Source organism: Pan paniscus, chromosome 5 (genome assembly GCF_029289425.2).
Source record: "Pan paniscus chromosome 5, NHGRI_mPanPan1-v2.0_pri, whole genome shotgun sequence".
Lineage (NCBI taxonomy): Eukaryota > Metazoa > Chordata > Mammalia > Primates > Hominidae > Pan > Pan paniscus.
In genome coordinates this window covers 156,344,842-156,357,895 of record NC_073254.2, presented here as the reverse complement: position 1 = coordinate 156,357,895, position 13,054 = coordinate 156,344,842, and the positions used below count along the sequence as shown (strand labels likewise).

Below are 13,054 nucleotides of genomic sequence, written 5' to 3'. Positions count from 1 at the left end.
GCATCTTAAGAAAGTATCAGAATTATGTTCTACTTCTCTTAACTTTTAAAGTGTGTTCTCACAGTGGTATTTATTTTTTCAGTCATTCAGTAAATACTTATTGTGTATACTATATGCTTTTTATTGAAGTGAATTTTTAACTTGAGCTTGAGAATTTCCTTAGAACAATGAGCTTTGAAAATTGGTAGGAACCTTGAAGACCAGTGTCCTCATTTTAAGCAAAAGAAAGCTAAAATCCAAATGGACATGTCTGAGATCTCAGCACCAGTTAGTAGCCTAGCTGCTGGGAGAACCAGTCCCAGTTCACTCCACAAACCACCCTGAATGATGCCAGGAGAACAAACTCACCTTGAATCTGTCCTTCTCCTTTTCTTCACCTAAAATAAAGTCAGTTCCGATCACTTTCAGTAGATTTAGTCCTCAAATGACTAACTTTGGAAAGATTTAATGGTATCAGAAATGCATTCTTTAATATTAAACATTTAGAGGAAACCAAAATATTTCTAAATTTATGTTTTTTCTTTTATTTGTTTGTTTGTTTGTTTGTTTTTGAGACAGAGTCTCACTCTGTCATCCAAGGCTGGAGTGCAGTGGCACAATGTTTGTTTTTGAGACAGAGTCTCACTCTGTCGTCCAAGGCTGGAGTGCAGTGGCACAATCTTGGCTTGCTGCAACATCTGCCTCCCAGGTTCAAGTGATTCTTGCACCTCAGCCTCCCGAGTAGCTGGGACTACAGGCACGTGCCACCACACCTTCCTAATTTTTATATTTTTAGTAGAGATGTTGTTTCACTATGTTGGCCAGACTGGTCTCGAACTCCTGACTGCCAGTGATCTGCCCCCCTCAGCCTCCCAAAGTGCTGGGATTACAGGCATGAGCCACTACACCTGGCCTGTTTTTTCTTTTAAAAAGTAACATTTTAATTTGTATGCCATGTAGTGTCCTCAAGATTTGCACTTTGAATGTTGTTTGAATTTTTTCCTTTTGCCTACAGTATTAATAACTCATAGATGTTTTTAGTTATTACCGCTGAAGGAAGCAGCGTATTGAAATAGATTTGAGGGGGCATATCTTTTCCTAAAATGAGGAAAGAACCTGTATTATATAAAGAAGAAAAAATGCATCCTATTGTTGAATGATAATTTTGGATTGTATTTTTCATCCAGCTTTTGATATGGTTAAGTCTTATCTAACTAAATTGTGAGCTCCTCAGACACAAGGCCACCTGCTTGTTCGGTCCTTCCCATCCCTGAGCTGACTCAATGTGATAGACCTGTAAGGCACTTCAGACATCTTTCATCAACTAATTATTTTCTCCCAAATCCTTTTAATACTCAGAACCAATGCCATGTTGGAAAAAATGTAGTCATAGACTGGAGGATATCACATTGTTTTATAATAAAAAAGAGAGACAGATGGTACTATTGATTTTCAGGATTGAGACTAGAGCATGTGGTTAATGCCTTATTCTACATACAAACTAGAGGGCTGCTTGCATTCCCAAAGAGTGGAATTCAGTACATTTTCAACCTCATTGTTAACATATTAAATTATGCTAAAAATTAACAGTAATACATTTTTCTTGGAAATTTGAGGGAAGCAAAGGCCATGCTTGGTTAATACAAAACCAAAGAACCCATATTCGTTCATTGTAGACCACTTAATACAGCCCTAACTATTCAAGTTTGCAACCTGCCTATATTTGATTTCCCTCTATTTTTTTTTTTTTTACCCTCCCCAAAGCTGCAAGAGAAATAGTGTGGTTAGAAAGAGAAGAGCGAGCCAGGCAGCACTACGAGAAGCACCTGGAAGAGCGGAAGAAGAGGTTGGAGGAGCAGAGGCAGAAGGAGGAGCGGAGGAGGGCTGCTGTGGAGGAGAAGCGGAGGCAGAGACTTGAGGAGGACAAAGTGAGCCGCCCCCCAGGAAGAATATGAGTGGCTCCTCTAGTTCAGACATGCAGCAAACTTCCTGTGAAACTTTGCAATCAGGTGCAGGGTGCAAAGCAAAATGGTTTCAGAGTGATCAGCTTTACAGATGGCTACAGTTTCTAGGGAGTTCAGGGTATGAGAGGTAGCGAATGGGCTGATGATTATTATTGCCACAGAAAGTTTAAAAGCCCATTTCTCTGGTCCAAACCTGTAACTTATTGAAGTGCAATTCATCTGTACTGAGTATTAAGACCACTCCAAGTAATTGAGTTTCTGTAGTCTTTACCATTTGCAAACATTTACACATAGATTATCTCATTTAACCCTTACTCAATCCTTTAGCGTGCATTATATGTCAGTTTGTATAAAAATAGAAATTTAGACTCAGAGTGGGTAAGTTACACAAGGTCATACAACTCAATAAGTCATGGGGTCAGGGTTACCCATGTTCTCAGATTCTGAACTGTTTTTTAAATATGGTATCGTATGTGTTAAGCGTCAGTTGAAGCTAAGATCTGCACTACCATGCTTACATGTGTTCATGAAAGCATCACACACACCCTGGTAGTAAGGGTCGTTTATTTGAATGCCTGTTGTTCGCCAAGGGCTTTATGAACCGGGACCTAATGACTAAAGTGACCCTCCCGGATTGACACTAGTCTCACCTTATGGTATAGAAGTTCAGCTAGAGATCAAGAATAGTAGAGTGGGAATTGAAGTAGTACTCCTCACTCCGTTCTGCCTTAAATTGAAGAAGCTTCAAACAACCAGCTGGAATCTAATCCTCAGCTCTTCTATTCCATTTAAGGAACGCCACGAAGCTGTTGTACGGCGCACAATGGAAAGGAGCCAGAAGCCAAAACAGAAGCATAACCGTTGGTCGTGGGGAGGCTCTCTCCATGGGAGCCCTAGCATCCACAGTGCAGGTAAACAGTGACCACTTTGAAAATTAGTCTTTATTTTCCTGAAAGTAACAGGGTGTTTCCTTCTTTCTTCTAAATCTATGTTTGCGAAACAAAAATCCTGCTGAAATAATTAAACAACAATTAAATGAATCTTTCACTATTTGAGGATAAGAGGGTGATGGAGATAAGAAGTAAGGGCCTCTTTCCCTTAACACAGGCTAATTTTCTCATGTTACAAAATTCCTTAAAGGGAGAAATCTATGTAGTGTTTCTAAATAAACATGCTAGCTTCAACACTACATTATTTTAGTCTTCTATTTGCATTAGGGTTTCAGGATTATGGAATAAGTTAACTAGTTTTATCTTTTTCTCTGGAAGGATTATAGTTATATTGACTGACCAGAATCAGTACTATGAGCTTATGTATTCTGACCCTAAAGTATATGCAACACTAATGCTCTGTAAGAAAATATATATGTTTATTGAGCTAGAAATAGTAAATGGCTAAGCTATTTCCTCCTTTCTGAATGGACATAAAATCATACTGAAATTTGGATCTACTGAAAGGTTTTATTTTTGTACTGTAAATTCAATACCCCTGGAAGTTTACATAGTGTGTCAGTTTTTATTTTTTTATTTGTGTGAATCTGATAACCTTTTTTTTTTAAATTTACTTTGAAAAATCATTGTTTTACATTCTGTCTCCAGGTGGTTTTGTTGAATCATCATTCTCCTCTCTCGATTTAGCAGGCCTGGACCACCACTTCATAACTTTTGGTGGTACTAGAAAAGCTGGTACAGACATCCCTGTGATTGCCAATTGCCTGACCTGTAGCTAGCACCTCAGACCTAGGGCCGATGCATCAATAGCTGAAGCATCACCACCTTAGTCATCAACGCATGCTTAATATCCTAGCGCATAGACGTAGATCTGGGATTGGAACAGTGTTTCTTAAGTGTGATAATATGACTCAGGTGACTTAAAGGTGTTGAAATAAAGTAATTACATGTGGAATGTTTGCTTTCCCTTTAAACAATCATTTTGGTTTTCTATTTATGTTTTTTATTTCTTTTTTCAATATCAGGATTAAACCTTTAAAAAATGTTTTTTAGCTAAAAACATTACCCGGAATCAAAGTACTTCCAGTTTAGCTTTTTTCCCCGTCAATCATTACTGCTGTTGCCACTTTTAGTTTTAAGCTAAATAACTGTGGACCTCTTTTTGTTTGCTTATTCTGTTCTTTTTCATTGTTAACATTCTATAGATCTCTTATAACTGCTTTATTAAAATTAAAAATCTAGGATCAGGTGCAGTACCTCACGCCTGTAATCCTAGTGCTTTGGGAGGCCAAGGCAGGAGGATCCCTTGAGGCCAGGAGTTCAAGACCAGCCTGGGCAACATAGACCCCATCTCTACAAAAAATTCTTTTAAAAAATTAGACAGGCATGGTGGCATGTTCCTGTAATCCCACCTACTTAGGAGGCTGAGGCAGGAGGATCACTTGAGGCCAGGAATTTGAGGATACAGTGAGCTAAGAGTCTGCCTTTGCACTCCAGCCTAGAGGACAGAGTGAGAACCTGATTCAGAAATGTAATTTAAAAAATTAAAAATTTGTTTAAGTCCAAGGAATATCACCACCACTTACTTTCTTATGACAGTGAACCAAATATGAAAGCACTTCTGTTTTCTTGGTTGTTCATGACTCAGCAGTAGTTGGTGGGATACATATTAAATCTGTTATACAGATCATTTACATATGAGATTTTGTTGATGGGATATTTTTTATATACCTTTCATACAGTAAACCTGGCAGGGTATATATTTTTATAATCATATTTTTGTTTTACCTGACTTCCTGCTTTACATGTATATGGCAGATACATACTGTTAGATCATCAGACATTTTTGAGGAGATGTTAAGCTGCTTAGCTTAATTTTTTGCTTCCACACTCAAAGCTTAATATATGACATTTATTTCTGCCACTCAGAACAAGAGAAACCAGTGTTGCATTCACAAGCTGTTGGGTAAAATTCATTTTAATATGGGTTGTGAATTATAATAAATTGTTCCTATACTGGAACAGAGAAGTTTGCCAGAAAATAAATGGGATTTGCCAAGTTCTCAAAGACCAGAAAATGATTTGCTATGATCTTGAGAACAGCAACCAGGTCTTATTCATTTTGAATACCCTTTACTTCACAACAATACCTGATGTATGATGGGTACTCTATCATGATTTGCTGACCAACAAACACATCATAGAAACTGTCTACATTAAAATTCCTGTCTTGGCCAGCTGCTGGCCATCGACTAGCACTGGTCTGTAAAACTTGATACGATCAGCAGGGTGCGGTGGCTCACACCTGTAATCCCAGCACTTTGGGAGGCTGAGGCGGGTGGATTACCTGAGGTCAGGAGTTTGAGACCAGCCTGGTCAACATGGTGAAATCCTATCTCTACTAAAAATACAAAAATTAGCCGGCTATGGTGGCACATGCCTGTAATCCCAGCTATTCAGGAGGTTGAGGCAGGAAAATTGCTTGAGCCCAGGAGATGGAGGTTGCAGTGAGCTGAGATTGTGCCACTGCACTCCAGCCTGGCTGGCAGAATGAGACTGTGTCTCAAAAATAAAACAAAAACTTGATACATTCAAAACTTATTCTTTTGTGTGTTTGTTTTGTTCAGTGAGAAAAATAAATGAATAAAAACCGTCTTATATATTAAGTAATAAACAAATTCATGGTGTGCCTCCATAATTTTAACAATTTGTGGCAGATTTAGATGCTTTACTACTAATGATATTTTTTAGGATGCAAGGATCCACTGTAGCTCATTTTTTCTACTTACTCTGAAGCAGAATTAAATGTTTTTAATAACCTGTTGAGAATCTGCCTGAGGATAGGCCTGCATGTGGACACAATTTTCCCCCAACTAAAGCATAACATATAAAGCAATATCAGAAAATGTACTGCTATAAAATCACCTGGAAATGACTTTCATATTCCTCTTCCTACCCTGTACCTCACATGTCATCACTAGGATGTTCCTTTTGATGTTTGACCCTAAATCCTTTCTTTATGTTTGGATTGCCCTAAGAGTCCATCAGCTAAGTATAAATGTGAGGCACAGAAGTGGTTTTTTTTTTTAATAATAAAATTGCTTCAACCATTAAAATGAATCCCAGCTGAAGATAGAAATGACTGATGTTAATCAAAGACTTGCTTATTACCAGTGTACTATAAATGGTAGTCAAAAATACACAGGGAAAAGTTTGCAGCAATTTTTTCTTACTGCCAAGGTTAGACCAACAGGTACTGAGTTTTGGAAGCATCTCCCACAAGGGTATTTTTGTTTTAGTTTTAGAAGCAGGTAACAACAGAAAAATAAAACAAAATACAGCAAAAACCCCTTTCACTTTGGCTACTGTAGATCAGAACATCCACCTGCCTCCTGGATAAATAAGGAATAAGACTTTTTAGACTTTCATTACATGCAGTGTTATTTGAGGAACACCGTTTATCCTAATGAGCATGATTATAACCTGGGTCCACTATACCAACAGCAGGCTGCTAATTCTTGCCTTTTATATGCTTATTTCCCTTCTGATTTGAACCTAAGAATTCTAAAATTATGCCAGGCACAGTGGCTCATGCCTGTAATCCCAACACTTTGGGAAGTCAAGGTGGAGTATCACTTGAGGCCAGGAATTTGAGACCAGCCTGGGCAACATAATGAGAACCCCACCTCTACAAAAAAATTAAAATATTAGCTGGGCATAGTGATGCCTGCCTAGAGTCTTAGCTACTTGGGAGGCTGAGGTGGGAGGATCACTTGAGCCCAAGAGATCGAGGCTGCAGTGAGCTATGATCATGCCAGCCTGGCCAACAGAGCAATACCCTGTCTCCCAAAAAAAAAAAAAAAAAAGAAATTTTAAAATTACTTGACTATAGGATGAACAATGCTATTGTTCATGAATGTGTGTGCTAATTCTACATTTGTAGCCACACTAACTCATAAGCACAGAGCTGTGGTTCTTAGTAGATTTTTAATAAAGGAACGTTTCTTAAAAATCCTTTTCACACTTAGAATGTTTCTTTTACTTTTTCTTTTTTTTTTTTAAACAACAACAACAACAACAACGAGCCTTCTTCTATAATGAACTTTAATGCCCTGGGTAAAATGACTCTGTAAACAAAGTTATCAGCAATTGCACAGAACCTGGTGTTCTTTTTATCCCAGTGTTTGCGTTCTATGTTACCAGCATGTTACCACTCCATTGTTCCTTCTTTTGGAGATTTCAAAGGCATTCGCTTTTATGGTCCTCTTTTGCTTCATAGTGTGCCTCCACTATTTTAGAAGCCCTTCACTGGCCTTCCTTTTGTCTTCATCCACTTGTATCCTTGAATTTCCATGGCTGACAAGCTGGTGAAATAAATATTTATTTTATCCTTTAAGAGAAATGAATTTTATTTCTAAGCCTTTAAGTTACCTTTAAAATGTCCACTTAGAAAACTGTGTTATTATGACAGATCTAGAAATAGAGCAGAAAGCATCCAATCCTAGTTTTTCCTTCCATCAGTGAACTAGGAAATTGCAATCCTGCATGTTGGCTGTCAATTAGCATTATCTCCATTTGTTTTAGATCCAGACAGGCGGTCAGTTTCCACCATGAATCTTTCGAAATATGTTGATCCCGTCATTAGCAAGCGGCTCTCCTCTTCATCTGCAACTTTACTAAATTCTCCAGATAGAGGTACAGTCCAAAGGAAAACGAAAAAGTGTCTGTTATTTACTTAATGCTTTTTTTTCTGGATGTTTACAGATAAAAATAAGCATCTGAAGTTGCTTTCCCTACGTTTCTTAAATAGGAAGAAAAAAACTTCAGAGTAAAAAAGCAATAAACGGCTGAGCAGCATTTTCCTTGCGACAAGAACATTTCTCATTTTAGAACTTGGCTGAGTGATTGCATTTAGCAGTGACGAAAGCGGTGCTTCTCTCAACTTTTTAGTAAATGAGTTTACAGCTCCAGAAATCACCCACTTATCCACCAAAATGCAAATAATCTTTGTTATGAACATTTCTTTTACTTCAATCATACTGTCTTTGGCTTTTCATCTATCTGTACTTTGGGAATTCCAGGCTCTGACTTTCTTTAAAAACTTTTTAAATGATTCATATTGGTAGATTTTATTTTGCCAATTTACTTCTCATTTAACCAAATTATTTCTTACTGCATTTCTTATGTGTGCTGTTGGTTTTTTGGTGTCCATTCATTAACTCTTGAGGGATCTGGCCTAACTTCAAGAAATCATCATAATTACAGCCTCCTGAAACATTTAATATTCATAGTCCTTTATTAACATCTTGTTTGAATTTTGAGTTTTATTCATCCCATGGATTTACAGTACATGAATGTTGAGTTATTTATAAAGCGAAAGTTTTGTTTTACATAGATCATAGAATGAAAAAAATCAAGCTTTTAAGATAAGCTGCTTGTTTTTACATAACTAAGATGATTTTAAATAAAACCAAAGAATTGTTGTGCAATATGAAGCCCATACTCTTTAAAAGTAAAAAATTGTGGTTACTTTGAGTGCTTTATTAAGAAACTGATTGGGAAAGTTTCAGTGTTTATAATCTTTAAAAAATGTAATGTGTGCATGTTCTGTATGTGTGTATGTATATTTATATATTTTGTATTGTATAAAAGTTATGGTGTCATTGTAATGTACAATATTCTATGACTGTTGGCGTTATTTTATAACTAATCTCTTAAAATAGTAAATGTTTGAACAACTTTCCATTCTTGTCTTTTAGCCAAAACTATTTCCTTTTGTTTTTTTAACCTAATTTGCCTAAACCATCAATATTAGACTTGTAGTCAAATTAGGGGCCTTTCATAAATATTATGAATTTAAATTTCTTTCATAAATATTCTTTATTTTCAAACCTATTCCCTAAATATAAGACAAAATATAGCATGTGAATGTTACTCTTACAGTTGTCTATTCATCTTTTCTTTGCAGTTGGTCACTTAGCACTTTAGTTTCATACTTTTGTGAACCTGGATCTGAGACAAACTACAATTAGTATTTTACACTTCTTTAAAACTTTATTATCTTCTACAATCCCATAGCTGAAATTAGGGTAAGGGTGGGAGTAGGGAGCTAGACAGCAAACTTGGCAATATCCTGTCCATGCTGTGGAATGACATTGAATTGTCTGTATCAATTAGAAAGATGTATTCTAGACTCTCTGCACGATAGACCTTCTTAAGGCAGTAGAATCTTGGAACTGAGAAAGATCTACTGGATAGATCACCTACTCTAGTTGGGGTGATAGAGTCCCTAAGAGGTTGCGAGCCTCTCTTTAATGTCCTACAGGCTAATTATTGCAGAAGGGTGACTCCTCACCCGTGTGACTGCCACACTGCATCCTCAGTTCTCACCTTCATGGGTGTCCTTTCTTAGATTGATTCTGACTCCATGCATTCTCTCTCTCTCTCTCTCTCTCTGTGTGTGTGTGTGTGTGTGTGTGTGTGTGTAAGGTTAGAAGTGGTAAGGAGTAGAGAATTAGGACATAGGACATCAGCGTTAAGGGAAGTTCAATAACCAGTTCATAGGTGGGGCCAGAAAACTGCCCTGTGAATCATGGTAGAGGCTCAGAAAATAGAATACTAAGCAGAAATAATAGGACAAGAGGGAGAACGCTAGATTTGAGAGTTCTGCTTCTCTGCCTCCTTACCAAAGAACTGTCAATCAGTTCCTGGTCTAGCAGGCCAGGTCAGCCTGAAGGGGCTCCCATATATTGTCTAGGAAGGAATTTTTTTCTTTTTAACTTAAGCAAAGCCCTCAGTAGAACGCTGAAAGGCTTAGGCCTTTTATTATAGTGAGAATTTTAAAACTTCTTCTGAATTTAAATTTCTCTAATTTAGAAATTTAAGGCCAGGCACAGTGGCTCACACCTGTATTTCCAGCACTTTGGGAGGCCAAAGTGGGTGAATCATTTGAGCCCCAGGAGTTTGAGACCAGCCTGGGCACCATGGCGAAACCCCATCTCTACTAAAAATACAAAAATTAGCCAAGCGTGATGGTGTGCACCTGTGGTCCTAGTTACTCGGGGGCTGAGGCAGGGGGATCACCTAAGCCTTGGGAGGTCAAGACTGTGGTGAGCTATGATTGTACCACTGTACTCCAGCCTGGGCAATAGAGTGAGATCGTATCTCAAAAAGAAAATAATTAAAAGTAAATAAAAGAAATTTAAGTAATTCCATTAGTTCTTTCCTGCTATTTTTAAAAGTTAGTTATACTTTATTATCTCATTAGAAAGCATTCTTACCAGATTGTTAAATTAGAGGACCTTATAGACAAATGGGTCAAGCAGGTATATACATCATTATTAGATTGTTTGAGCTTTCTCAGTCCTAAGGCATAGGCCTTAAAGCTGAGATTAAATTGAGGCTCCGATACCATCAGGGCTCATGTTCTGCTGCAATATATCCAAAGAGCTCTACTAGTTATTAAAAATACTGAAATATTTCCATATCACTTTTCCAAGATGTGCTTCCCCAGGCCCTCCAAAGCCAAGGGAAGCCAGTCATTAGTGTAGTGTCTGTGCCTTGTCAGTTTTTAAATATTTTAATTATTACACCTGAATATAGTGTTAACATGGACTGATAAGATTACTTTGGTTAAAGGAAACCTCTGATTATGAAAGGTTTCTGTAATTGCTGGAACAGAATGTTGCCACTGGAAATTTTTACATTAAAAGTATATATTATTATCTTTAAGCTATCTGCTTAACCAACTTTTTCTCAAGAAAGAATATTAGGAAGTTGGAAAAGAGTAAGAAAAATTGCCTACTCTTTGCTTAAAATCCGTCAATACATTTTTTCCCCAGAATATTCATCATAAGACTCAGAGGTAGACCTCGAAATAAATTCTGCTCACAGACTTGTTCTGTTTTACCTGAGCAGTGTTGTTTGTTCTTGTTTTAATTAGAATTAATTGCCAACACTTAAAATATAGAATACTTCAAATACTTCATGTAACATTTCAGTTTTCTACTTCTAAAGAAAAAATCAGGACCTGGCAACATGTGTCTAATTTCTTCCTGGCACCTATTACCTGAAATGGAATAGTGATGTCACGCTTATGGGAGGAAGTGGTAAGGCAGGTATCCATAAAGTTTGTTTGGCCCCGATCATTTATTTATGTTAACTTGCATGGCCCCCAGAGGCCTTTGAGTTTGCCTCTCTTCATCTGGGTGGTCTATAATGGAAATTGTCAATATCTCAATTTTAAGTGCTTAAATAGGATCGATGCCATAGCGTTGTTCCATGAGAGTTAATATCTCTCCCTTCAGTTTGGTAATCTTAAAATCAGGCCCCTCTAGGGGAAAAAAACAAACTAACAAAACAAACAACAACAACAACAACAATGCACCAATTCTGCTTTATTAACCTTTACTAAAAAGTTATCTTACGGACGCTCTGTCTCCATCTTGGTCAAGGCATAGTTATGAATGTGGTGGAAGTGGAAACGTGTTTCTCCTAGCAATATGTTTAGTTCAGAGTATCAGGAGATATAAAACAGATCTCTCTGGATTTGCTTTACACACAGGTTACAATGGGTTTTTAATCATTTGAGATAAATTTTTTGGTCGATGCCTTCAGACTCATGGAAATAAAGTAACTGAACTTCTTAATGGAGAAAGGAGACTTATCTTTTCCATGACAACCCATCTCTGCAGTTGTAAGCCACAGTCATCGTACAGTTTTTCTAAGAAAAGGAAGAGTTTAACTTTCTTCCCTTTCTCATCTCTTGAAAATAGTTCTGTTGAAGATTTTCAGTTAGTCCTAATCACCTTTTCCCCACTGATTTTACCCTGTACATGTATTCTAATTTTAGATTGTATTCTATTCTGTTGTTACACTCACACTGCCGCACATAGCTTATGATAGTACTTAGCCCGTGGTGCTTTCTAATTGTAACTATTGCAGTAGTTTTTATAACATCTTTTTAATTAATATCTTAATGTCAAATAATATTTAATTTAACCATGAAGACTCTTCTAGTAAACAGACTCTAACAAACAATTCACTAATTCTTAAATTCACCAGAGCTGATCAAAATAGCTACTCTTTTAAATTAGTCACATAGTTAAGGTACTTATTGGAAGTTGATACTTCATTCCAAATGGAAGCAACTATTTTTAAGACAATGTTTAGCAGTATATGGCTTTTATTAATTAAAACTAATTTCCTAGCATTTAAATGCCATTCACTTAAAATATGATATATATAAGATAGTTATATAGAACACTGCTCCAGAGGCAAAGGAGACTTTGCCACCTGCTGTTTGTGGAGTGGAACAGAAGCAGCCTTTTCAGGTGTAGACAGTTTTAAAGACTTTTAATCCAGTCACAGTGGCATGAACCTGTAAACCCAGCTACTTGGGAGGCTGAGGAAGGATTGCTTGAGCCCAGGAGTTCAAAATCAGCCTGAGCAACATGGCAAGATCCCTGTCTTAAACAAAAACACAAACAAAACTTTTAAAAGTGACAGGAATATGTTCTAAAATAAAGATATGTAATCACTTCAGTGATATTTGTAGAATTTTGCAAGCTTTACTGATATTTTTGGAAAATAGCTCCTATCTTTTCATGAGCCATCACTGGAAACTAACCATATAAGCAAAGTAATTAATTTATAATTGGCATACATTTCCTGACTATGGCCTTGCTAAGCTCCAATATAATTTGGGACCATACATCATTGCGTTATTTTAAATTTGTTTTCTAGACTTCTTAGGCATCCACTAGCAATCTCTAGGATTATGTTTATATTGGATTTTGGCTTTTCTGTTTAATTGTATCTTGCTTCAGCCTTAGCCTTGTCCTTGGCCAAATTTTTTATATTGTTGCCAAAAAGGGACCTGAAAGAACCTGGCTTGCCAAGTAAAAAGGTCAAAAGGATTCCCATACAGAACTTTGCACGAATCTTCTTTCATTTTATTATATCTAATTCCCACACACATACTCCCATTGCCCAAGTAGCAATTCATGGAGATCTAGCATAATTTATTGGGTCCCCTTTCTGTCTTTTATTAACCTGCCAGTGCCTCTATTGGGGTTTATTATTCAAGGTACTTAGGAAGCCTTTTGACTAAGGTGTGTGCCATCAGTCTACTTCCCATCCCAGTGCCCATCAGATACTACC

General features: G+C 37.0%; 1 protein-coding gene across 8 annotated transcripts in view; it reads left to right on the top strand.

The window, feature by feature from the left end:
• Nucleotides 1-13,054, top strand: part of MAP7 (microtubule associated protein 7) — a 210,833-nt gene that overhangs the window by 162,115 nt on the left and 35,664 nt on the right. For 5 of the 8 annotated variants that reach the window (XM_055114153.2, XM_034962921.3, XM_034962918.3 and 2 more), the window contains 3 exons: nucleotides 1,744-1,907; nucleotides 2,737-2,854; nucleotides 7,478-7,588. In XM_055114153.2, the coding sequence (XP_054970128.1) occupies nucleotides 1,744-1,907; nucleotides 2,737-2,854; nucleotides 7,478-7,588 (393 nt within the window). The remainder of the gene's footprint in view (nucleotides 1-1,743; nucleotides 1,908-2,736; nucleotides 2,855-7,477; nucleotides 7,589-13,054) is intronic. The other 3 variants (XM_055114154.2, XM_034962923.3, XM_034962922.3) reach the window with 1 other exon arrangement.